The sequence below is a fragment of the Lepidothrix coronata genome, unplaced genomic scaffold, assembly GCF_001604755.1.
Source record: "Lepidothrix coronata isolate B3197 unplaced genomic scaffold, Lepidothrix_coronata-1.0 Scaffold16, whole genome shotgun sequence".
Taxonomy (NCBI): domain Eukaryota; kingdom Metazoa; phylum Chordata; class Aves; order Passeriformes; family Pipridae; genus Lepidothrix; species Lepidothrix coronata.
The window spans coordinates 380,213-406,675 of NW_016690196.1; the positions used below are offsets into that span (position 1 = coordinate 380,213).

Here is a 26,463-nt window from a genome sequence, read left to right on the forward strand (position 1 = left end):
TCTCATATTCCTCTAGGTCTTCTGGCCTGCAAACACTTGCTTTTTTCCTTCTCATTAAAAGACACTCCACCTAGTCCGTACTGTTGGTGGAAAGAGGTTGTCTTCAATATCTTCCTAGAAACAAAGGTGTATTCCCAGCACATGCTGTGGTCTGGGGTGGGAGAAGTAGCAGGAGAAATCCAAACCATCTTTCAAAAAAACCCCAAGCCCACTCTACTGTATCAAAGAGATTCCACCACTGATATCCAGCTAGCAAGCACAATGGTACCTCTGAAGAAAAAGTAACTACATTTTAAATCCAGTCTTACAGGTTTCACATCTCTGATTTCAGTGGAAATATGCTGGGAGTTTGGGGCAGGTAAAAAAACAGTGGGAGATGCCAACTGAGGCAATGAAAGATCTGCAGATGCTCAGCACTCCTGGCAGATAGGAATCCCAAAGTGCAGTTTTAACACAGCAATGGGGTTCAAGCAGGTTTCAAATAGAAAACAGTTTTTCTGTTGTTACACTCTGTTCTGACCAACAGCAGAAGAAATATCTAAAATTCTTATCTTTCATGGTTGGCTTTTTGGTTGGTTGGGGGGGTGTGTAATTTTTTTTTTCCCATAAAATATCTGAGTGTTGATAATACACAAGTATACAGAAAAAGTAGATGATATGGGTCTGTATGGCTGGAAGTACGTTGGGAAGAAGCCCTTTGGAGCAAAATAAAAGTATGATATTTCAATTTTTGATTACAGGAAGAAAATAAAGATAGAAGTGAAAATTCTCCCCTGTACACAAATGCACTGGTGGGAGAGCAGCTGCAGCTACTCCCTTATGCCAGGGTTTCCAACACTGACAGAAAAGGAGGAGGAAGACAGCTGAGAAGGAAATCAAAGGAAGAGAGATAAGGCAAAACCTTACTAGTCAAGGACCCAGAAAGGTGGCTGAACTACTTCAAGAGGGTTGGAGGAAGGAGAAATGGAGTAAAGCAAAATCACTAAGGAATTAGAAACTTATTAGTTCCCTAAAACCAACTTTCTGGAAACCAATTCCCTCATTATTTGAGCATGTCTAACTGTCTGAACTGTATCTTCAGCAGTTTACTCTATCCATTGATGAAATTCCACATTTGTGCCTCCTCCCCCAAAAAATTTTACCTGTGATTTAGGCACATCAGTTTCTTTAGGTATGTTCATTGGCTTCCCTGGAGCTAACCTCCCAGACCAATATGGACCAGGACTTAGAATATTTCCTAGTCTTGGGCTTTAATCTTCCTTCCTGCCTCCCACAGACATTTTCTTTGATAAGAGACAGAGACACTCTGCATCACTCTGTGGACACCCTCACATCAGTCTTCCCATGAAAGAAACTTAAGCTCCTGATTTATTTCAAATTCCAGTGATGGAAGTGAATGACCCAAGTACCTGTCCCCTTCCTTCCCTCAGTCCTGGGCACCAGAGGAGTCACACACCCAGGCTTCCTTTTGCCTGTCTCCATTCAATGCACCTAAGCAAAGGAGTAACTCACCTCCCTCATATCTCCTGAGGTTCCCGGTGATGCCTCCCCACCAGGTGAGGAAGGATGTCACTACTGTGTAACAAAACCCCTGCACAGGCATCCTGCCCCCCAGGACATTGCCCATGTCCCTTCTCCATCAGCTTGGGAGAGCAGTGGCCTGGAGGAGGAGTAGTGAGCTGATGAGAACAGGATGGGGAGCGAGAGAGGCAGACTTCTGTGAGCAGGATGGTCCCCTGAGATCTGGCCAGAGTCAGAAGCAGTTTCTGCATCTGCATCTGCATCAGCCCCTGCCCTAGCACTGGTCTGCCTTTCCTTTAATAATTTCTGGTTTGTTTTGGTTTTTGGTTTTGGGGTTTTTTTAATTTTTTTTTAATTTATTTTATTTTATTTTAATTTCTTTCAATTCCAAGAAGGAACAGAGAAGGTAAATATAAAGAGCATTAGTGGGCACCATAAGACCATGAGGGAGGGATCAATGGAGCAAAGATCAGAGGAACAAAGGAAAAGAACCATAAAAGACAGAGAATCTTAAAAAAGATGTTCCTGAGGGGGAGGGGGAGAGAAGAAAGAGAATCTAAAAGAAAACTTTTATAAAGAACAGTGCATCAAATAAGATTAACTGAAAAAAGGTCATAGATTTCAGGTTACACATTCCTCTCAGTGAAAAGGTAGAAAAGTAAGTTACATTAAATATGCCATTTCCACTCATCTTTTAAGGGAAAGGGGTAAAGGACTAAAAAGATGGATAGACAAGATAAATGCATAATGAAATGTCTCATTTATTTGGTACACGTGCTGAAGGAGCAGCTGCAAGGTTAAGAGGAAGGGTGGGAAATAGTACCCCTTTTGAAAGCTGACAGCTGTGATGAATCTAAGAGATTTCAAAATCTAGTCAAATCAAAAAGAGGCCAATGAAGGTGAGTGCAGCAGAATATATTTTTGGAGCAAAGAAAAAATACAATAAAAATTGTGCAAATGCCACTAACAAGGTAACATTTACAATCGTGTCTTAATATTGTTTGATATTTACTGTCCATGTTCACGCTTGTAAATAAGGACTATCATCTAGCATTTGAGCAGGTTCTCAGAGTTTATTATAAGGACAATTTTCTTTACAATTTACACATACAGATCCCTTACAGCAAATAGTGATGATGGTACTCACTCTCATTCAAGTGTTTGTGTTAAAGAATCAAGCCAGCAGATTCCTCACTCTCACCCACACATAAAGATACCTGTAGATAAAAGGACTGCAAGTATTGTACAGGTAGAATGAAAAAAAAAATTACCCTTGGGAAAAGATAAAGATGATCTGAAAAATGAGGATGATAACCGATGGACTGACCCAAGAAGAGTCAGCTATACACAAAGGGGAATGATCATTTACATTAGATTGCAAGGGATCTGGGCACCATCCTCCAAGAAGGTTGGAGTGATGAAGTCACTCAGCACTTTAGAAAACACCAGTAAGAAAACCAAAGGAGACTGTAATGTTAAAATGTCCATTTATGCTGGGAACATATTATAATAGTGACTGTAGCAGCCTGGTCAAAAATAAAGGGATAAATAAAAGCAAAGATTCAGTTTAGATATTAGAAAAAAAAACTTTGTAGTTTTCTTTGTAGAGATAATGACTGTCTGGAGAGACTCTGCAGCCCTTCAGTCGATGTCTATAAAAACAAAACCCATTTAGTTGTACACATGTCATTTGAGGACTCCACAGTCTGAAACATCATGAGGAGGGGGAATCCAGTCTCAGAGAAATCATCTTCTCTTCCACTTCACCTCTTTAATATTGGGACTTCCGCCTATTTTCAACTCACAGGAGACAAAAGCAGTCTGTTCAGCAGTGAGATCAAACAGCAGACTGGTGTGAGTCACAAACACTTAGCAACTTGCTTAAATGAGTTGTGGACACAGAATACGTTCAAAGAATTTGTTGATAATTTCCCTTGAACTTGTTGGGATTAGAGCCTTATTTTATTTAAGTCCTTGTAGCTATTAAATTTCCTTTAGTAAAATTCCTGTGGTTTATGCACCTATGTTAATAAGACCAGTGTTAGTTCTATGCAGAAAATCTTCAGCTAGAAGGGACATAAAAAATATGACAATTTAAAAATATAAATTCAAACAGCTGTTATTCACTATACATAAAAATAAATAATTGGAAGAGCCATAAATTAATCACTGGCTTTCCCAACTTCTAATTCCAGTTACCTATAGAAAACAGCCTTCTCTCCCTTTGGTGGTCTACTTTGGCTTAATTTTTTTTTAAAATAATTTTTAATAAATAAACATCTTAAATGCATTCCTTGCATAGGTCTTTTTTCTGGAGCTGGTTGTTGCCCTCCTATTTGTTATTTCTTAGGGGATTATTTGGCATTTATGTCTCATGATTTCAGACTATTAGAGGTGCAATTTGAAAAAGGCAACTCCAGAAATTTGGTATTATTGCTTGTACACCATTGCTTTTTAGCTGAAAAAAAAAATGTTGTGTTTTAAAGGGCCAGTCACAGTTGATCTTGCCTGATTTCACGGGTTTTAATTCCAACTCAGTACGGCTGTGGCCAACAGGCTGGCAATCCACCAGCTTCATTCTGCCTCTCTTGCTCCTAATTACTCAGCTCTCCAGTACTCCTCCCTTGTCGGTTCTGTTCTGGTCACCACAATTAATTCCCATTTCTTAGTCTTGTATTCACCTTCAGCTCATTAACTTTTGGCCAGTCTCCACTACTGTTTCAGCTTAGTATTTCACAATTTATCACTGGTTTAAGACCTTTTTCGTCCATCTATGGTTTTGTAGGGTTGAAGAACAGTTTCTAATTGCACCTTACAGAAGAATGGGCAAATATTTTGCTGTTGTCAGTTAGGTGCCAGGATAGCTTCTCCCTCTCCCACCAGCCATCTTTCTTCACAGGTTGGTCTGGGAGCACAAAACCATCTGAAGTGTACAGCAGCACCATCAAACACTTCTTTCCCCTGTAGGCTTAAGAGCTGTTTTATGAGCAAGGATGCATGAGAAGAGAGACTGTCTAAAGAAGCCCAAGTCTCAGATGGAAATTCCGAGCTCCAAGGGGTTATTTTAAGGAATATTGCAATTCATATCTCACATGAGGGTGTTTTGAGCTTCCTGGGCAGAGCCAGGAGGCACTGACTGATGGCTCTTCCCTAGAAGACAAGAAATACGGTCTCTTCATATGGATTTTCTCTCTTGGTCCTTTGTTTCTCTGCAGATTTGTGGCCTCACTGAAATCCCTAATGGTAAATTGTTGTGTAGCCAGTCATACTTCAGCTGTTTGGTCATTGTACAAGCATGCCTTAATCTGAGTTAATCTTAAGTCTTTGAAGTGGATCTTTGTGAAATTTGGAAACAAACATTTAGGTTTTCTCTGTGGGTAAGTAAAAGGAAGTTTGTTCCACTTGGAGTTTCCAGTCCAAATCTATCCTAATGGCAGATGACAGTGAATAGATAAAGTGTCATAAGATTGCAGATAAACCTTTTAAAAATCATCTAGTTGTAGGATTGATCTTGTTTGGGCCAAATTCATTCATGTGTGATGGTGGAGTTGTATCACTTGGAACTAAGCTCAAATGAAACCTTAATACTGCTCCCTGACTACTTTGAAATCCTTACTACTGGTGCCTGGTTTTACTTTACAATCATCATGTTAAATCCTGGGCAAAACAGGGAAAGACAACCATTCAATACAGACTTCATATTTATTGAAAGAAAATGTCCTGGGTTTCGCTGAGATAGATTTCACTTTCTTCCTAGTAGCTGGTGCAGTGCTGTGGTTTGGATTTAGTATGAGAAAAATGTTGATAACACACTGATGCTTTCGCTGTTGTGGAGCAGGGATTACCCTAAGTGAAGGGTTTTTCAGTTTCCCATGCTCTGCCAGGGAGCAGGTGCACAAAAAGCTGGGAGAGAGAATGGTCAGGACAGCTGACCCCAGCTGGTGAAAGGGATACTCCATACCACAGAACATCATGCTCAGTATATAAACTGGGTACAGTTGGCCAGGAGGGCATGATCTCTGCTCAGGAACAGGCTTGTCATCAGTCAGTGGGTGGTGAGAAATTGCATTGTGCATCACTTGTCTGTCTTGGCTTTTATTCCTCCCTCTCTTTCTCATTTTCATTATGATTACTATTATTATTATAAATTAATTCAATTATTAAACTGTTCTTATCTTAACCCATGAGTTTTACCTTTTTCCTCTTCTCCTCCCAATCCCATTGGAGGTACAAGGGCGTGAATAAGCAGCTGTGTTGTACTTAGTTGCTAGCTGGAGTTAAACCATGACAGGAAAGAACTAGAATAAATACAGAATGGGTTCAGGAATACAAATGCTCCACATCTTTTTATCAACCAGTTGGTGTTGCAAAGTGATTTAAAAAAAAAAAATTCTTAGGATGAAGTTGCATGAAATGCCTAATGCTTGAATTTGAAATGTTAGCTATTTGAAGGAAGTCATTATTTGAAGCAGACACTGGTATCTAATTAGTTAACTGTGAAGGCAAAGCAGGCAATATACCAGTTGATGCAATTGGTGGCAGCGGGAGTTTGGAAATAAATATCTCTATTTGGCACTGAAAAGTGAAAGAGAGCTCAAATTTCTGTGGATTGCCTGGCCCCAATTTCATTGCCTCAGAGCTCACATTTCTGTGGTAAGATTAAATCTCAAAGTTTAAGATATGGGATTCAGTGTTGCTGTTTATTAAAATTCCTCTGACCTCCCTAGGTTGTGAACATTTTGAGTTGACCTAGATGGAGCTCTTGATAAAATCAAACTCTGATGGGGCATTTCCATAAAAGCTTAGTAGAATTGTGCTGACAAAAATGGAGACACTTTAAAGCAGTGATTGTCATCCTATCTAGAAACCAGAAATACAGTGGCATGTGAAAACAAAGAACAAACAGAAATCCCAAACCTCTAGAAACCTCATCTGAGCAGAACATGGAGAAAAGCCATTCATGGTGATTTATAATGCCTTTTGTACTGGCTTCACTCAGACTGCCTCTTTAAAGATGCTGCATTCATGGCTACGGCTGCACGAGGCTACTGACAGAGCCAGTGGAGAAGTGAGGCAGAAGGCAGCTCAGCTCCCTTCTGCCCATTGCTGGTCTGTGCAGGAGTCCTGTCCTTAGTGGCAACAATGCAGACAGGTATCGGATGTTAAATGAGATTACTCTGGTATTAATGCATTCAAACTGATTGTCTGCTTGTATCTATGACTGTCACACTGTGTGTGTGTGTGCACATTTTTAGGGTTGGTAGTCCCTTCGAAACAAGATTGCATTTCTCAATATCAAACCAAAGTCAGCATGACAGATGGTACTAGAGTTGGCTTTCCTGAGTCTATTCTGTGCAGGCTTGTTTGTCCTGTGCACCCTACGATGCCCTGGAGGTATCAGCATTTTATCATTTGACTTAGTTCCCATCTTTGCTTTTCTACTTAGAGATTCTGACCACTATCCTTATGCCACCTCTATCAATTCAAAGTGTTGTTTTTTAGGCTGAGCAGAGATTTCTGGTTCCAGCTCAGATTAGCTTCAGAAGCTCCATATCTGCTGTCTTATGGGCAACATTGCATGCGCTCATAAACCTATCAACAGAACTCTGCGTGAGTTACCTCAGCAGTGGACATACAACAGCACACCCAAACAGAGCCCCTGAATTTAAATGATAGCCTCCTGCATTACTACTGGAGGTTTACACTACAGACTGTATACTTAGCACTACCTTTTCAGCTTAAAATGTTGCTTTGTATCACAACTGACAGCAAGAAGAAAGAAACACTGCCGTTCCTATTCAGCAAGTATACTCTTGTGTTCTTGGGCAGAATTGTTCGTGTCTGTTCCTAAGGAAATGCAGTTCAGTTCATCTGGTTTGGGGTAGTGACTGAATTGCTGCGCAGACTGTACTATTATAGAACGGGTCTAGCTTAAAGAAAGGTTTGCTTATGAGATGATGAGCAAGCTGGAAAATCTCTCTGCTGCTAGCTTGATAAAGAGAAAAGAAAAAGTAAATGATTATCAATAAAGTGTGCTTGATTAGGTGTCACTGAGAGAAAGAAAATGCCATTTCATGTCACCTTTTTAGAAAGCACAAGGTGTGTAACTTTTGGGGATCATTTTGCTCTTGACTAATCTTCAGATTCAATATTAAAATCTCAAACTTCCCAAAGGAAAGAGATTCTGCATCTTTTAATGAAAGATAAAACAACAATATAAACATACACAAATTTACAGAGAAAGGATCAACTTTAATACATCTGGAGTAAAAGGTGTTCTTTTTTAAATATGGTATAAAAATAAATGCAAGAAACATTAACAGAGAATATACAGACAACAGACAAAGACACAGGCTTTCTTTCTCAATGTGAATACATCAGTGAAATGAAACCTTCTGTGCTAATTTATTGTGCAATAAATGTGATGCCATATGTATATTTATTAATATATGCATTTTTTACATTTCTTCCAGTTTTTGATTGACGTATTTTTTTAAATAAACTGTGCCTAGCAGAAGCTTTTTTTTCACTGTACTCGAGCTTGCAGAAAATAAAAAGACACAGATCCAGCTTGATATGAAGGAGGAAGTGAGCAGACAGTTTTCGAAATGGAGGCATCGAAAGGCTAGAGAGTCCCTCGGAGTCTGTAATGCCTTAGTATACACAAAAGAAAACAAGTCAGGTCCTTGCTCATGCAACATCTTGTTCTACTGTCCTCTGAGTCAGGCAATCAGTGAGCTACAAAGTATGTATAATGATTTGAGTCTGCTTCCATGCTACAAGGTGATCCTTTTAGTAGGACTGCACTAGACTGGTTAACCTCTTTGATGTGAGCGATTTCCCCTGAGGAAAAGATAAAAACAAAAAACAAAAACAGAAAACAGAGGCATGATCACTGCAAACCTGTTCATGAGCAACCACTCAGTGTTGCCACATCACCCTCAAGTAACTAGGGGCACCAACTGGAGCCTGTGAAATCTTAAACCACAGGAAGTCCTCACGCTTAAACACCTGCACTGCCAGCCGGCCAGATTGTTTCACAGAACAAGCCAGCAAATTTAAAGACCATTTTTGAATGAGATTGGTTTTGGCTGATGAGAAACTGATGCTGAGGTTTTTGCTGTCAATTGTACCCAGAACGTGAAGAAGGCTACTGCAAGCAAGAGTGCCTTGTGCTGCAAAGATGAATGTGCAAACTGCAGTAGCTCTGTCAAAGAAGACAAAAAGCTACTTTCAAGTTAAGGTAAGAAAGCAAGAGGCAAATTGCATATAGGCAGGAAAGCAAGTTTTTCATGAACACAGCTATAGGCTTGTTGAGACCACATTTACTATTTATAAGAAACATTGGTCAGGTATATTACATGTGACTGCATAACGCTTCTTTGAAGGTGTTTGGATTTCCATATTATTGTTTTCCTCAATTTCTCCTGTTGCAAGGATGTGGTTTCAATTTTTTAGCAAGTTCTTTTAATAAGGTGTAATGACTGTCCCACAAGAGCTAGGTCTACAGTGTGAAGAGGATGATATGTCACCATGCTATATTTCAAGCAGATTTGAGCTTTATCTGAGCCAGACAGGAACCACAGAACAGGAATTAGCTCTCCTACGGCCACATAGAAGGAGTTAGCTCTCCAAGGGCCATCCTACCGTGGCTCTGATCCAACAGAGGCAGAGCTGGCACAGCAAGCTGACATCATTCCTCAAAATATCACAGGCATACCCTGATAATATAACACAAATATATCATAAAAAATTAAATAGAAAATGGCTCTAACTTGCCAGTTAGATATTTAATACTTACATTTATTGTATTGTTCATTTTAAGTGCCCAACTCCGAAATATCAAACTGATTTCAAGGAGAGTACATTAGGAAATACTGCAACTATGGAGAGATACTTCATTTTCTGCAGTAAATGCTAAATGAACTTCTTCCGCTATATCAATAAATTGTTGCCATATGCAGTATTATAACTCAGTGAAATTACACAATGTAATATCTATTGTCATTATCAATTAAATTTATGCTCACAGGGATCTGTAAGTTGGTTTTGAGCATTTGCTCAGATGCAATATATCAGAGTGGTCTTCATAAAAGGAAGAATAACTATTTTATTCTTTGTGCTCTGAAATACAAGTTGAACAAATTAGGATGGATGCTTCCCCTACAATATAACTTGGAAGGGAACTCATGTTTGCAATGTTGGGTTAGGCTGCTCATCCATCAGGTTCACTATATCAGCTGACAGTATTAATACTTGCTTTGTCAAAAGATGGAAAGTGTCCTTCCTGGCACACTGTATTCCCTGTATCTGTCACTTTCTCCCTGTATTAAATTCACAGCTTCTTGACACTTGTTAACCCTTAAATTATGTTTTGCTCTAATGCAACAGGAAAGCTGTTACAGTAAGACATCTTTTCTTTTTAAATAGTCAAAAAAGCCTCAACAGCAGTGTAGCACTGGAATACAATTTAAAAGAGCATGTCCAAAATTAAGTGTTTTGTTAGACAATTCATGACTGGCAGTCTCAGACATAATCTCAGAAAATATTGAACATATGCTTATCTTTGCCTTTCATTAAGTTATGTGCACTTAATTTCACAGGTCTACAGGTCTGGCTACCTTCTGTAAATATGTATGGGTTCCCTTTAATACTTAACTTCATAACCCACTTAATTAAAATATGAAAACCAGGAGTTCTCTATTAGCTATTAAAACAACTTTCTCAATGCCACACTGGAAAGCTGCATAAGCCCTTGTTGTGGTATAAAATCTGTGAAATAATTTTTTATTATTATTTGCAACAATTATTTAGGAGTTTTGAAATTGATGGTATTTTTAAATGAACCATAATTCTAACATTTCAGGAATTAATTATGTTATCAAATAAACTAGGAAGTTTTGACCTAAAGTCAGGCAAAAAAGTAGTTATTAGTTGATCTGATTTGTATAATCTTTTTCTAGATGTTGTTTGAATTTTCCCCTAGAGACACAGTGAGTTGTCATGACAATTTTTTTCTGCATTCCACACCACTCGGTCCCAGGATATTGCTAGGTTTTGGATACTTTTTCTCCTAACTCCTACAGTGATCAGGAATTGTCTGGGTGGTCCTCTCCTTCATGTCCCCTCTCTGCCTCAGAGAATATTACACTTCTTATAGATACAAACTCTCCATCTGAACAACAACAACAACATGTGGTCTTTTTCAAGGCATTAGTAGTTCTAATTTATCTTATAGTTGGAAAAGTGACAACTTAGAAGATACACCCTCCTTAAGAGATCTTCTCCAATGTTTATACTGAATCATACTAAGTTCTCTGATTAGGAAAATAAACTTTTGATAAACAGAACCCACAGCAGCCCCAAATACAGAATTATCACATCTTCTTATTAGAGCTGCAGGGACTTGTTATTTTCCACATTACAGAATATTTCAAGTATACTTTTATTTTACCTCTCTAAGCTAGTGTTTCATAATTATCACTCCTAGGAGATTTCCAGATTTACTCAATTTACAGTCTGATGTAAGGATCATCTGTTATGGCTCATAATTTAAGAACTGAGCCTAGATATTTCTTTGAGATACAATGTTAACAGCATTTCCATAAGCCAAATTTTGATTTGGGAACCTGTATCTAACAGCCCGGTTTTCAGAGGTGTAGCATGTGAGTCATCACACATAGGAAGATGTTTCCTGTGCTAATGAGATTAAAGAACAACTGGGGAAAAAAAGTCAGAAGAAGCAGTAGGTGTTTGTCTGAATAATGAAAAGGAGAACCTTAATATTTTCAATATATTCTTGCCTTCAATATTTAGAAGTAAATGGCCAAATTCTAAACAGGATTAGGTTTTTTTGGCTGTATTAGTGCACTCTGGACATATGAATTGCAATCCGAAATGAAACCCTGCACACATAACCTGACAAGGGAGTCAGAGTACGAGGAGGCAGCACAGCATCTGGAGTGAACAAGTGAAAAAGTACATCTAAGAGTACTTAAAAGGTACCTTAAAAAAGTACTTAAAAAGAGTACAAAAAGTACATCAATTAGCCTCAGTGTTCAGTCCTGTATATTAACTGTTTAAAATAGAGTTGTACCTCCAACTTTATCACTACAGAATTTAGGGGGAAAATTACAAAGCCATGTGCAGGTGTAGGAGCGGCTAAATACAATTGTGCTGACTGACCCATTTATGCAGTATGACATTAACTCCTCAACCTGGCAAACAAATCAGCAACAACCTCAGTACATATCTGACTTAAAAAAAAATTGTATGAAATGTATATAGAGGCTGGAGTGCCTATATTTGATATAGATATATAGATAGAAGAAGAGCAAGTCTTTTCATTTTATAAGATTAATTATCTTCCTTTCTGTTAAGCAATCTCAATGGTTACTTTTTCCATGTTTCTTTATTGCCAGTGCAGATGCTACTCCCTAGGACTGATACTGGTAGAACTAAAAATGAAAACTCCATGTGATCTGATGGGGAAAGGGAAGGGGAGAGTGAACCCTACTGTGAGCACAATGAAATGTGGAGCAAGAATTGACCCTTCTTGCTTTCACAGTTCCCCATCTGCTTGTGTGAAACACCTGCAGCACACTGGCAGCTCATCCAGCATCAGTGGGGAAAGCTTCCAAGTGACATTGCAGTGCACTACACACAGAGCTGGTGTATAAACTGCCCCTGACAGGAGCACAGCTGGAGAGACATGGGAACAGAAGCATAAGTCCTTTTCCAAATTTAGGCAGCCCTTGCTTCACTAGCACAGGGGAATTGCCTTAGCACTGCTCAGGGGATCAGAATTCTGCTTCAGTTTCCACAGGACTACAGGATGCTGCTCTCAGCCATCTGTGCAGGTGTATTTTTCTTTCATATGTGAGGAAGGGAGGAGGTTAATATTTACTGAATTTGGGGCATGAGTTGTCAGCACGGCTGCAGCATTAAGTGGTTGCATGTGCAGGGAAATCCTTCCTCCTCTGGCTGGGATTTGCAGCTCTCTCTTCCCTACTCGTTAGGGCCATACTCTTTCCTGCAATGATCTGAGGACTGGAGGCAGAAACTGAACAACAGCTTTCCTGTTTTGGCTCATTCTAAATCCAGTGACACTCTCCACTTCTTTCTCCTTTTACGCTTATCTTTACATTTACTGATGAGTTGTTCTCACTTGTTATTGACCTACAAACTCTTGCCAAATGGGGTAGTTTGAACTTGAAGTGTGGGTTTCCAAGGGACTAATGCTTAAGACAAATATTTTTAGTATGTTTGTCCTGGGCCCAACCCCTCAGGTTTCCATATCTCTCTGCAGTTCTCACTCCTGCAAACAGCTTAAGAATCAGGTGTTTGTCAGCTGGAAAATGGCAGACACTAGCCTAATACCTGACCAGTCCTTGCTGGCCCCTTACTTAGATGAACCTGGCTGTGCAAGTGCTACTCCTCAAGCTCCTCTCTTCCAGCACAACGCACAGCACCTCAGCTCCAGTCACAGCAGAACAGCAAAAGGAGGCCAGTCCTTACTGGCATGTCCCTCATGATTTTCCACCCCAGGCATCATTCCTAAAAAAACTCTAAAACTAGAGGGGTTCTGAGTAGCTGGTAGTTCAAACTAAAAATTTCAATTATTTTATTTGTCCTTTTTAGTCAAATATCAATAAGATATCTCTTTTCTGAAATGGAAAAAGCCTTCATTTCTACACAGAGTTATTGTTTTCATTCTTGTTTTGTACTGGTCAAATAAGTAGCTTGGTGATTTATTTTTCTTCTTACTAGATTTTTTTTTTGTTGTTTAAATTTTGGGAATAACATGTAAGTAAATTCAAAATGAGATCCTTTAGCTGATACTGCGTTGAAGTTCTTGGGCAATGCTATACTTGAGAAAAATCTAGCCCTTGGCAGAATTTCAGGACTAGATGGACTTTTGGTCTGGAACAGTAGGACCTTGTGTACATAAGTTTTATCTGTTCATAGAAAAATTTTGTGATTAACAGATGAAATTCATATATTATCTGCCTTGTTTCTCAATAAACAGACAGATTTTAACACAAGAGATTACACTCATTTAAGCATCTAGAAAGTCTATGATCCACTGATAATAACAGGGGAAGTTTTAATGAGTTTTTATGAGCTTTAACTTCCATTTCTAGGCCATAATTCACTGTGTCATGTTAAGTGACATTGGACTGAGCCTCTGTGAAAATGTCAATGTGCTCTGTTCAATAGACTTGGCATTTCACATCACATACATTAAATAGTCTGTTGTTACTTTTTGGAGGAGGAAAAAATGAAAGGACTCTGGTCAGCAAGTTCTTCCAGGTAAGTGGAAGAAGACAACTGGAAAGGATATGTGTAATGTAAGGTATATTGGGTTTAAAGTCAGAATTATTAAATGGGGCCTTGTTTATGAGGTTATGAGTGGAGATATCTATAGTTCAGTGGGTCTCTAGTTTAATATATGAACTAAGTTTGGTCTGTTTTGTATCTCCCTCCAGGCAGCTCTAAGGAGAGAGGCTACACCTTCTCGCCCCATTAACTTTGTTCCTGGTGGGACAATAAAATTTGGATGGAGTGGAAATTAAATTAGCCCACTCTCCTGTAAATCAGATCCCTTTGTTTCAAGGGTTCCAGACAGATAATCACAGCTAAGCCCCAGGCTAGGGCTCACAAAGGTGTCCTGCTCAGTCTGCCTCTGTCACAAATCTTGCACACATGAGAAATTGTTCATGAAATTGTTCAGAAAATTGTTCCTTAATTGTTCCTTAAAAGACCTCTTTGTTCCCATCAACATTACCAGTGTATATTCCCCTGTAATGCAGATATTAGTACTTGAGGTAGAGCAAGTTTGCTGGGCTTTTTAATTTCTTTTTTTTTACATATTTTTTTCTCCATGTAAATTCCTTGAAAGAATTTCAGTTTTTAAACGCCACAGAAACAGTTGATTTCTGTCTCTCTACAGATGTAGCATGTGATGAGATCCTCCTGCTCCCTGACAGAGACCTTTAGCTTCTCTTGGGGAGCTGCAGGTGACTGGACCTTTGTTATTCTCAAAGAGAATAGTAGTGCTGAAGTGTATGCGTTCTATATTTTCACACAATACCCGGGAGCGTGAGTAAATGAGGCAAACCAAGAATAGCTGGGGTTACTACTCAGATGCAAAATATAAAGTGTTTGGTAGTAAAAAATACATATTGCAAATGTCAGTTTGCTATTACTTCTGTATATTTATGTGAATGCAGTCCTGTTTCTAACACTTCATACTGTTTGTTGCACTATGCTGAAGGCACTAGCAATTTTGCATGATAAAATCCACAGAGCAAGATAAATAGTCAGTGCTTTTAAGCTGAGCATTTAGGGCTTTCATGAAGTGCCCCAACTTATTGAAAGTTTTCTGGAAAAAAAACTCTTTAATGTCAAAGAGATACAGAGCTGAGCCTAGTGTTTTTCTTTATATGATCCACTTCTAGTTTTTTCCCCATCAGACTAGAAAAATGACTCATTATAATAGGTTATTTCCACATAATTAATGAAATAGTGCAGTGTAATTGCCCTTACAAAGTTTCTAAACTTTCTAGTTTAACAAATTCTTTCTGTAGCAAGTATAACCCAATTTCAATTAACATTGATCAGGAGCCTCTTAGAGTCACCATCTTAACAAATCAGGTTATGAATTACAAGGCCACCTTCTCAGATTAAGTCCCTAGACACAACCAAGGTTACTGGGATTTTTTAAACATTTCAAATGGAAAAAACTGAGGTCTAATTTAGTTCAATCCAAATCCACTTTAAGTGACAAAAAATCCAGTGAAAATTATTCTAAATATTGTAAACCATCAGAGGAGAAGAGAAACTGTAAATTTCATCTCACTAAATCATTCAGAGATGACAGCATTTATCTAGGTTGTAGAAGACCTATTTCACACTATGTTCTGTAGAACAGATCTATTCTTCAGTCCCTTGCTTCACAGTTGAGCAAGTTAATCAGTACACTGTAGGATATTCTGAGAAATGTTTCCCTCATCCCTGCTAGTTGGAACCAGTGTACCAACGTAGATAATTACATATTATAAACTCATCACAGCCAAGAACAAGAGTGGAAGAACAAGGATGCCTTGTGGCAAGGGGTCCTGAGAAAGTGGGTAACATGAATTCAGTCATCTGAATAGATCTAACAGAGACATGTTTTTCTTTCATACCTGACCTGACTTGACAGACTAAAAGGCAGCAAAACCACAGATTTTATTTTACAGATTGCTCTGTGAAAAAAAAAAAAATCTCCCTCTTCTACCGAAGTACTTCATGTCCATGCTTCATGTCCAGAAATCCTCATTCTCATTTGTAGTTCACAGCTGGTTTATTGGGCCTACTTTGTGTTTCTGGCATCCTGCTATTCTGGTACTTCTGCCCTGAGATTAGCACAACGAAAATTGGGCATGGATGCAGGGCACAATGCTCCCATGTTCGTGCCCAGAACTGCACAACAGTGCTCTGGGAGTGATTTCAGTGTCTCCAGTCTGTCTTCACTTTTTCCCTCTTTGTGTTGTATTCTCCTCCCATCTATCTGCAGCTTGCCATTTCTCTCCTCATAGCCACCTGTTCACATAATCTTTACCATAGCCAATTCCTGACCTGTGGGCTGTTCAAAATGCCATGAATAAATGTAGCATTGCAGCTTGCCAGGCACCATGACTGGGAAAAAGTCTGGCTCTCAGAGATCCCGGATGTATTACCCACTCTCTGCACTCTCTTTTATAGACTTTTTATTAATATGGAACTTCCTACAGAATTATAGCGGAATTATCATGGATAATGTTATCATGTACAATCTTGCTTTATAGATCCAACCTGCTGAGACAACACACAAATCACACTGCAACATGCTATGGCAACACCACCATGCAAAACATAGGGGTTTTTGTTTCAAACACTGGGATAGTTTCCTTTGTGGCTGTTTATTTACTTTTAGTGTCCTTTACTGACTTTGTCCCATTGAATCCAAATTTCTTCCTGATTACAGTGGATTCAAAGCATATTACAGGAAGCCTTTACCTATAAGAAAGTAGTTAGAGAATTACTGTTTTGTTTTAAAATGTGAGATATTCCCACAGCCTCACAAAACTTTATTCTTTCACTATGTTTGTTTCTTTTTTTTTGATTACTGGAAAGTATTTATGTATTTTTTTAAATACTTGAGGCAATACTCTTGAGCCCCATTACATAGGAGGCAGTTTTTGAGAACTGTTTCTTCTTCCTTAGAAACTAAAAAACAAAAACCATGATCTTTGCTGAAAGCTCTCATAATTTTCATTTCAATGCACACAGCTCCATTTACCAGGTCACAGAAAAAGCCACAGACACACGCACACACACACACAGCAGCGTCACCTACACAATTCAACAGACAGTGCAGACGAACTTGAGTACAATCCAAGATCTTTCTACCTCTTTTCATAACAGGTTAGTGCTCGCCCTCAGTGTTGGTGTACAGTTTTTATGGCATGGGAAAATTGGGATGTTTCTGCCCTACAAAAATAAATGCGTTGAATTCTTTAGTTTGAACTTTCACAATGCAAAAAAAAAAAAATAATTCCAAAGAAACTGGATAAGTAAAAAGAATCCCAAATATCAGGAAATCAGTGTATCTTTTGGCAGGTGGCAAACGAATGCCCACACCAAACCTACTAGCCTCCGTCTTTTTTTTTATGGTAAAGAAATAGCTTAAAAAATTATATATTGAAAAGAAAAAATCAGATCTTTTAATCCATTAGGAAAATTGATCCAAATCAAACCCTTGCACATCAACAGCATAAATTCTTTGGTCCTGCAGAACGTGTATTAGACTTTAAGGAACATGGGGAAATTATTATTGTTTATTTTTCCCTGTGCCCAATCAAAAAAAATGGGACAAAGTATTTTTTAGTAAAATAAAAAGGAGACAGGATGGAAATCCAATGTATTCAGCTGTTTTAGACTCAGTATTTTGGGAGGCACCAGAAAAAGAAACAACATCAAGCAGGTTTTCACAGATTCTTTACTAAAATTAAAGCAAAAAAAAAAAAGTGACTAATTTCATGCTTCCTAATGCAAAAAGCATGGCTCCCAAAGGTCCATTCCTCCATGTGTGACTATTGAGATCATTGGGAAAGGGACTAGGAGGAGGAGTTGTAATGAAAGCACATTATAAAGCTGTCATTCCCAGGAAAATCCAAAACAGTGATGAATACACTTTTAACTGTCAGGTTAGAGAAGCAAAAAGGGAAAGTAGGGATCAGTGAGGGGAAGGGGAGAAGGATGTCCCATCAGGCTTACTAGTCTTCCGAGGCAACAAACTTACCACATTGCGTGTGAATTTCTCAAAAGATGTTCGACGATCCAGAGTGTTTTCCAACTTAAATTTAAAATAAGTAAAACAAAAGAAACAAAAAGAAAAAGGAGGGGAAAAAGAAAAGCGAGAAAAATGGAGTAGAAAAGAAGGATTGATGAAACAATGGACTGCAAAACAAAGTCTGTATAAATCAGGAAGCAAACACAGGTATGAGGCGGTAATGGGACTTGGCAAAACAGGGGATGGGCAAAGCAGATATAGTACTAGACAAAAATAATTTTTCAAGGGGATCAAACTTCATGGTTTGAATTTAAAGAAAAACTGAAAATAAAAAGAAATAATGAAGTGCACATCTTGTGTTAATGAACTGACATTCACAAACTTAAGGACTTCACACGGACAGTTGAAGCTTTCTGGTTTTTTCAACATCTCTCTCTATATTGGATCTTCAGAAATCAATGTTTGAACAAAAAACAAAATCACACAATACTTTCATATAATTTTAGGTTGTCATTGTAAACAATAGAATCCCATGGTATTAATAACTACCTTGTTCCGGTAACAATCAGGGCCCTGATTTTGCAAGGCACAGGGCTCCCAGCTGATTCTATTTAAAGGAGATTACTATTTAAAGCCCACTGATAAAATTATTTATCATTATAGAAATCTGCAATGCACAAGCTGCTCCACATACTCTGGGCTGTGGCTATTCAGAACTCATTCCATAATCTGAACTTTTCTAAGTAAATATTACATACCAAGACATGAGCTTCTGTTTGCCGAAGTGTGACATGATCAGTCTTTCAAGTCAGATTCCTAGCCTACTCAAAACTATTCATGTAATAATAGGGAAAGAAACAAAATTAGGAAGCCCCTATATTTATAGTTGAAATTAGAAGTAATCCATAAGAATAAGATTGTTTCTAAACACATTCTGTAGCTTTTATAGATGGAATAAAGAGAACAACAACTATTACATAAGCAAACTTGCAAACATGAAAGACTATTCTTCTGGGATTTTATTTTATTTTTTTTAATGTATTTGTAAAGCACTTTGCAATTAAGGTGCTTCATAACAGAGAAAACAGTACAATATGGGATGTAAAAATAAAAATAAGTTTTGCTAGATTAACTTATTGAAACATGCCCGCATGCAGGATATATACACATATATGTATATTGAACTCCTGTGTGTATGTGACCCTCCAAACACGCCAAGCTGGTCACCTACCAGATATCCAGTTGCACTGGCACAGGGGAGAGAAGACTGAGTATTGTTGCAAACATAACCACTGCTTTGCACAGTGGCAAGACAAAGGCAAGATGGACCAATACCTTTTTCTTGGCCTGTAGCAGCTCCTGGTAGGCACTGGATCGTATAAAACGAGGATAAGAATCACTTTTCATCAGTTTGTAAATGTGCTCCTGAAAAGGAAAGGAGGAGCTGTTATTCCCATGAAAGAAGACAAGTATAAAATGGAAGACAGTCATACATTTCGGTTGTGGAATGTATACCAGCTAGCATTATTATGAAGTATTATGGGACATCAGATTTCAGTTCTGAAGCTAAGGCTGAATTGCTTTCTATTCTGAAAGCAGAAATTCCTCCCATTCGTTATGTATAAATTACACAGCACATCTTTAATTTATAGACCTAATTTCCACAACAAAATTATTTTATAAGAATTTACAACTGAGCCCTAACTTAAGGCCCAATTTCAAACCTTCCTTACATTAGTCAGTTTAGCTAACTGACTAAATTAGGAGCTGTGGATCCTTCCTCATCAGATTTTCTGAATTAGTTTGTGGACATTCTCTTGTGACTTCACAGGCAGGACGAGAAACTCAATTCAGCATCATAATTAAGTGCTTAAGTTAGCAAGGATATCCCCGGCTACTCTTGAAAACATCCTTTGACAGACATTTAGTCTGCTTCCCAGATAACAATATAAAAAGGAAAATACATATGTCAATTAAAAAACAGTTTGAGGCTAATCTATTTTTCAAGATGTTCATTCTTCAGAGGGGTGTGAAAATTTGAAAATCTTTATTCAGAAAAAAAATGATAGAGGCAGCTTATAGTTTTTCATTTTGAAGCATTCTCATTTCTGAAAAAGATTAAAACCGAAAAAATCTATGATGTAGGACGCTTGATAATTCTAGTTCTAGTATATATTAGGAAAAGATTTGTAGAAAAGCAATCAGAATAGGAATTGCTCTCAAAATAATTTTTAAAAATCCACTGAATTGTGCTGGCTATTTTTGTGGAGCTTTTCTTTTACTTAAACTCTATTTTTTACTGCAGAAAACCCGTAACACAGCAATTGGGAAACAGCAAAGAAACTGTAAAGTAAATATTATTTCTAGGCTTGGTAGTGCATAAAATTAGTGAATACAAAAAACCCAAACCCAAACAAACAAACAAAAAAAACCCAAATCAAAACAAAAACCAATGTCAAAAAATCCAAAAAATTCCCAAACTAAACCAACCAACCAACCAAACCTCCCACCTTCTTTGAAAATTACTTTTTGCTGTATTAGAAACTCTAGAAATGATTCTAAGTGTCTTTCATTGGATTTCTTACACTAAGCAGAGAAATTCTGGTATATATTCACAACTTAGGCTGGTTTATTTAGGGAGTTTTTATTCCACTCCCTATGGAAGCAAACAGTGCATTCAATAGAGAGCAGAAAGTGGTGATAAGCATTAAAATGTTATTTCTGTACAAGAAACAGCCCTGTAAAACCAAGAATAGATTAGGCTTAGTATTGTTAGTGGACACCTTAGTCAGGAATTAAGGCTGCTTGTTATTTAACACAATCAGACTATTTTTACTTATGTATCCCTCTCATTTGACACGGAGCTTTATTGTTCCATATTTCAAGTCCAGAAATGCTTTTCATACATTTTTAACCACAATTGAGTGACCTTCTGTCTGCCAGAATGACATATAAGTGGTCTCTTTCTCAGCTGGCAGGCCACAAAGAGCCTGTTGCAGAGGCAGAGCCCTATCCTGACAAAATCCTGCCACCTCAGGTGGGACACTCTGTAGAGGTCCTAAAGCTTCAAGTGAGAACATGACAGGTGCAGCCTGCCCCCTTTTCCAAGATAGATGGCTTCCAGGTTCAAGTTTTGTTTGCTGAACCAGAGGAACTATGCAGAGATCTGACAGGAGGAAAAGTCCTGCTTACATAAGGACTGGATACTTCACAGCTTTCATAAATGAAGGAAAAAATTATAAGAAGAGAGATCTGGAAGTTGGTGCTGAAATTTTACACCTATTAAAAAAAGTAAACTGGATACTGCAAAGGAATTTAATTGTCCTTTAGTGATTCAGCTGCAAAGACTTTTTTTTAAGCCTTTAATCTTGCTAGATTATTTGTCTTCTCTATATGCTGCATTCTTAAATCTCCAGGGGTTCACAGATGCAAGCAAAAATTGTGTGTTTGGTTTAATGCACAATACTTCAAAACAGTGGGTATGACACAGGGTCTAATGAAAATTTTATTGTTTCTTCATAGGTTGCTATCCTCATAATGGCAAAGTGAAAATGTTGTAGAATTATTCTCCCTCTATTTAGGGCAGAGGCATGCTCCTGAAAAGTAGAAAGCCTCAATTTAATTCCCTTCTCTCCTTTGTGGGGCCTGTAGCAGCATCTCCTGACTCCCAAGAGGATGACCTAATAATCAAGCTTTAGGAAATTCTGCAGGGATGTGATTTCAATCTCTCCTTTTGACACCATTTCACGTTGCATTAATAATTAAATTTTCATCACTGGACTGCTGACGAAAATGGAGGATGATACCAGTTCTGCTACTTTTACTGTGAATCCAATTCTTTTCTATTGCTTTTCTCAGAAGTCTGCAAAGATGAAATATTAAGTTATAAGTTCACATGAAGCATTGCATTTAATACAGAAGTACTTCATTTTTTCTTCACTATATGTTTTGCTCTATTTGAAGTCCACTTGAAGACTCTATATCAAGCACAGAAGTTTCGTGAAGAACTTCATACGCCTCATGAAAGAAAGAATGTTACCCATTTGCATCACCAAAATGACACCGTAGGAAATAGGATGTTATCATTTAATTCCAAATATATCTCTTTTTTTTTAATATAGAAATACTTCACTAGCCAATATTCTATTTCGAATGTCCCTAAACAGGATTGCAAACTGACCTGAGCATCCTCAAATGTGTATCTTCCAGGGTCCTTCACATTCTGAGTGGTTTTGTCATAACTTTTTGAATCTAGATTGATAGCGCTGGGTGCACCCGGAGCAAGAAATTCTTGCCAGATTTCTTGGACGCGAGCAGGGACTTCACGGATAGGCCTCTTCTTCAGGTCTTCTACTGCTAACCAGAACCTATGGCACAATACAACATCTTCACTTCCATTTCAGGAAAATCATTAATGAAGTGCTCACATTCTTCCTTGCTCTTAAAAAAGGAAATTAAGTAACTGAAGTTTTAAAATAAAACATGCTAAACCAAGAAAAAGCTGTGTTTTTGTGTTGGGATCAGCATTCTGTCTCAAGGCAACCAATCCACCTTAGCAAGCAATTATTAGAAGACTCTTCGTGAGATGGATAGGAAATCCTTTATTACTTACGTATGGGTAACTTGCTTACAAGAAGATTTCCATTTAGCTGGAATTAAACTGAGACTTCATTTTGGCTGAACCACAAGGGCTTATACTGCTTATAAACTGACTGCTTTTTTACATTCCTTCAAAAACTAATAACTTATATTCTTGATATCTACATGAATCTCTGAGTGCTACTAAATTCTAAACCGTACAACTAATTTTGTTACCCACAAATCATGCATGAACTGGAAAAGCATTTGTTTTGCTCATTATAATTTAATTTCTTTCTTTAGCATTGCACTTCTATGCATATTTTCGCTAAAAATGCTGAATGGAAGCACATATTCTCTTTTCTTTTCTGCTGCTGAGCAAACCAACATTGGGCAACTACATACAGTGCCGGCCGATTTGTTGTATCCTTCTCATTCAGTCTGGAGAAGGAAACTAAAAAGGTCTTGAGCACTTTGTGATCATAGCTAGCTAGGTATAACCTTTATTTCATTATTTCTTCTATGGGTGTTCAGGCTCTCTCACTTCACGAAATAATTCTAAATGCATTCAGTATCCCATGCTTAGGCATGGTGCAGACCGGTTAGTTCTCCCCCAAAGCTAAGAGCTCAATGAAACTGTGACTTTGTTAAACATGCAGTATATACCATCACAACTTCTCATTATTGTTCTGACACCGTTGATCCTATGAAACAGATAAGCTGAACCTTGAAGTGATTTCTCTGTGAAATCAGTTGGATTTTACAGGGCTTACAAATAAATTGGGTGCACCTTTAAAATGTGGTTTCACCCTGCTCACACAGTGAGATCAAACTGAGCTCTTTCAGCTGAGTTCAACAGGGATGGGACAGGAGAGAGGAATAGTGAAACTGTACTCAGACCTCACAAGGAAGCAAAATGATACCACCCTCAATCCAAATTCTAATACAGTTATTTCAACGACTCTGAAAAGAGGATATAAAGTGTAGAAAACATTACAGTATTCCTACCATAAGACATTCTTCCATTGAGATAATTTACCTTTCAGGAAGCAATTATTCCTTCACAGTCCTGTTTTGAAACATCTTTGTAGCACAGCACAGCACAGCCATATTTCTCATAAGCCATTACGGTCAGCTTTACTCTACCAAGATGACTATTTCAGGTATTTCTATACCCCTCAATTTTTCCATCTAAGACTCTCCGAGAGAGAGAAGCAATATTGTCCCAGTTTTGCAAATATATTAATAATGTAATAATATAAAGTGGTTTCTCCAAGGTCACAAAGGGAGTCTTCTGCCAATAAAAGAACGGCAGTTTCAAAAATTCTGTGTAGCATCACTTATATATGTGAACTGCAATGTGAATTGAACACAGTCTGCATAGAGTCTGGGGACGTATCATGAGAATCTGATGGCAATGCAGTAAGAATAGAGGTCTCATAACTCAAGTTTTAAAACTGCATAGCTCACAAACTCTAATTCAGTTCACTCTGTCAAATTTGGGCAACCTACTTTGGCTTCCTTAAGCTGCTTTCGATATTTGCATTTAAAAGCATATATCCTGCAGTGCTAACCCCTTCAAGTGCATCTTCTGGGACTGACTGATTACTTATGTGTCTTGAAGTCAGGTAAAAAACAGAAAAATGAAAGGGAAGGATGCTCTTTGTAAATACACATTTTCTACTACCCTGCAGACATCCTGAGGATCTAGCTCAGAGATGTCACTTTCTTGTTTGTTCCATTGCATCAATGTCAATACTTCTGGAAGTCACCATAAACATGCCTTAGGATGCTATTTTTCTTTGCAAGTAAGCTGTTTCCATACAGTGGGTTATACTCAATTATGGGGAAATAGATGGGAGATAAATTTAAATAAATTTAACTTCTTTGCTTCCAGCATAGAATAGGCAGGTTGTATAGACATACACTTACATGGTGAACACCGGTTCTTTGATAGATTAATTTTATTTTACCCTTTTAAGAAGGGCATTCAAAGACCCTATTAAAAATATTAGGTTTTAAATATACACACCTCTCTAAAAGTGGGAAGAAAATGCTGATTTCTCTGTTATGTTATGTCTAGGGTGCTTACTTCACAGTCAACACACATTTTAAGATTTTAATCTACTTACTGATCTTTTAAGAAAAGATGCCTGCCTTCCTCCCAAAGAGAGTTTAATTCAATTATTCAAAGTTAGAAGATGTCAAAAATAAAGTTGCCCCCTCTTGCATTTTCAAAAATAACTTTTCCAAATATCCCATGGCCTTCACAGATGAATTTGACATGGAGTCTACAAAACCTCAGCTCAGGGTCTCAAACCAAAAGAGCTCCCTGTCCCTTTTTATAGCTCATAGCCTCATGAGCTGTGACCAGAGCAAGGGAAGACTCCTGTAGCAAACAGCACACAGTCTACAACAATAAATATGTGTGAGGGCAGGACACAGCAGAGGGGGAACTGCATTTTCTGGACAATAACTTAGTGCTACTTTGTGAAAGGAACTAGAGCTCAGTATGGCTGCCCTCGGATGAAAATGTACCTCCTGTTGGTGGAGCTTTGCTTTTGCCATGGAGACTTTCTACAGAAGATGCTCAGTACTGTTGGAACAGAGACCTGACTAGCTAGGTGTAAACCTCGCTCCTGTTTTCTATCCCAGCATTTGGGCTGCCACACACTGGGGCACAAACCAGACATACAGCTAAATGAGAGTGTACAGTATATGGTTAGTAGTAGATCCAGCCATATGAACTGGTAAGACACATGTTGCACGGTATCTGGGGGTTATGTCCTCCAACTGGATTACTTTTAAAGTGATGGTGGCCTTGCAGGTAAATTGCACAGCTACAACACTACTTCTGTCCCATTAACTGACCTAAATGTCAGGTGCAGCCAACAGCAGATCCCAGATCAAATCAATCAGTTAAATTTAGCATATAGGGACAGAGAGTGAAAGGCTACAGTGATTCTCCATGAAATGTGTGAGATATAGTCAGAGTGTGGTAACAGCAAAGTGGGAGTTACATGGTCTTTGTACCCAGTGCATGTGACACAACAGGTCGGAGGACAGACGCTTCAGCATTTTCAGCAAAAGAAAAAGAAAATAAAACTTTAAAAAGCTCTATGAAGAAAATCACCTAATATTTTTCCAGGGGCAGGAAACACTACTCCCTGTTTCCTAGAGTCCACCTTCTTGCCAAGTACAACTTCAAGCTTCAAGACATAGCAGAGCTGAAGGACTTCAAGAAAATGACACAGAATAATCATTAAATCTTGCAACTAGTTCCTTCTCATCTAATCTGCAGAAATGGCAACATTGCTGGGACTTGGCATTTAGGCTTGAGTCTGAATGAGAAATAACACACAGGCAATTTCAGATTTGAAACAGAGCCTCGTAATCACCAGTGTGAAAGATAAAAATCACCAGTGCCCATACTGTGTGGGAAAGTGTCACCAGCACTTCTGTTCAGACTTGCAGGACAGACATCAAGGACAGTTAATCAATTTTCATTCATACTTTGTAACATGCAGAACTCGCTCCTCCACCACCAGTGGAGAGAAATTTGCACTTGAAGTCATAAAGAGCAGTGATCAGTAATAAAGAGCAAAAAAAATGAAACAGATTGGCTTAAAAAGAAGACTTAACCTCTTGCAGCATTCTCCCTTTTCCCTAGTAAAAGTATGGTATGTTAAAAGAACAACCAGAACCACTGCAGTAAGTGAAAATAAAGCCCTACAACCGGAACAGTTTTTAGGCAACACTTCAAATTTTTAGTAGTGTATGTGTGGGTTTTTATTTATTTCTTCTATAGAACATAACTGAACCCCCTGTCTCCAGTACAGAACATTTCTACAACAAGTTAATTAGATGAGTCCAAAATAAACATCTCACATAATCTCAGCTTGCAAGGGGATGGTCAGAGAAAATTTATTGAGGGAAAACATCTAAATCTAGCTAACTCCTCAGTCCCTCTCTTTTTTTTCTGGACAACGAGAATGAAAAGTCTCTTTTCCCTGTTTAGTCACATATTATGGCAGCTAATAAATGAG

The 26,463-nt window shown here is 38.1% G+C and overlaps 1 protein-coding gene across 9 annotated transcripts in view; it reads right to left on the reverse strand.

The window, feature by feature from the left end:
- RGS7 (regulator of G-protein signaling 7) overlaps window positions 1-26,463 on the reverse strand; it is a 269,115-nt gene that overhangs the window by 9,396 nt on the left and 233,256 nt on the right. For 3 of the 9 annotated variants that reach the window (XM_017806733.1, XM_017806732.1, XM_017806730.1), the window contains exons 15-17: window positions 22,020-22,206; window positions 19,175-19,264; window positions 7,687-8,174 (exon numbers count right to left, since the gene is read on the reverse strand). In XM_017806733.1, the coding sequence (XP_017662222.1) occupies window positions 7,980-8,174; window positions 19,175-19,264; window positions 22,020-22,206 (472 nt within the window). In that variant the 3' untranslated portion in view covers window positions 7,687-7,979. Of the gene's footprint in view, window positions 1-7,686; window positions 8,365-16,956; window positions 17,038-17,848; window positions 17,903-19,174; window positions 19,265-22,019; window positions 22,207-26,463 lie in introns of those variants that run through there. The other 6 variants (XM_017806734.1, XM_017806731.1, XM_017806739.1 and 3 more) reach the window with 5 other exon arrangements.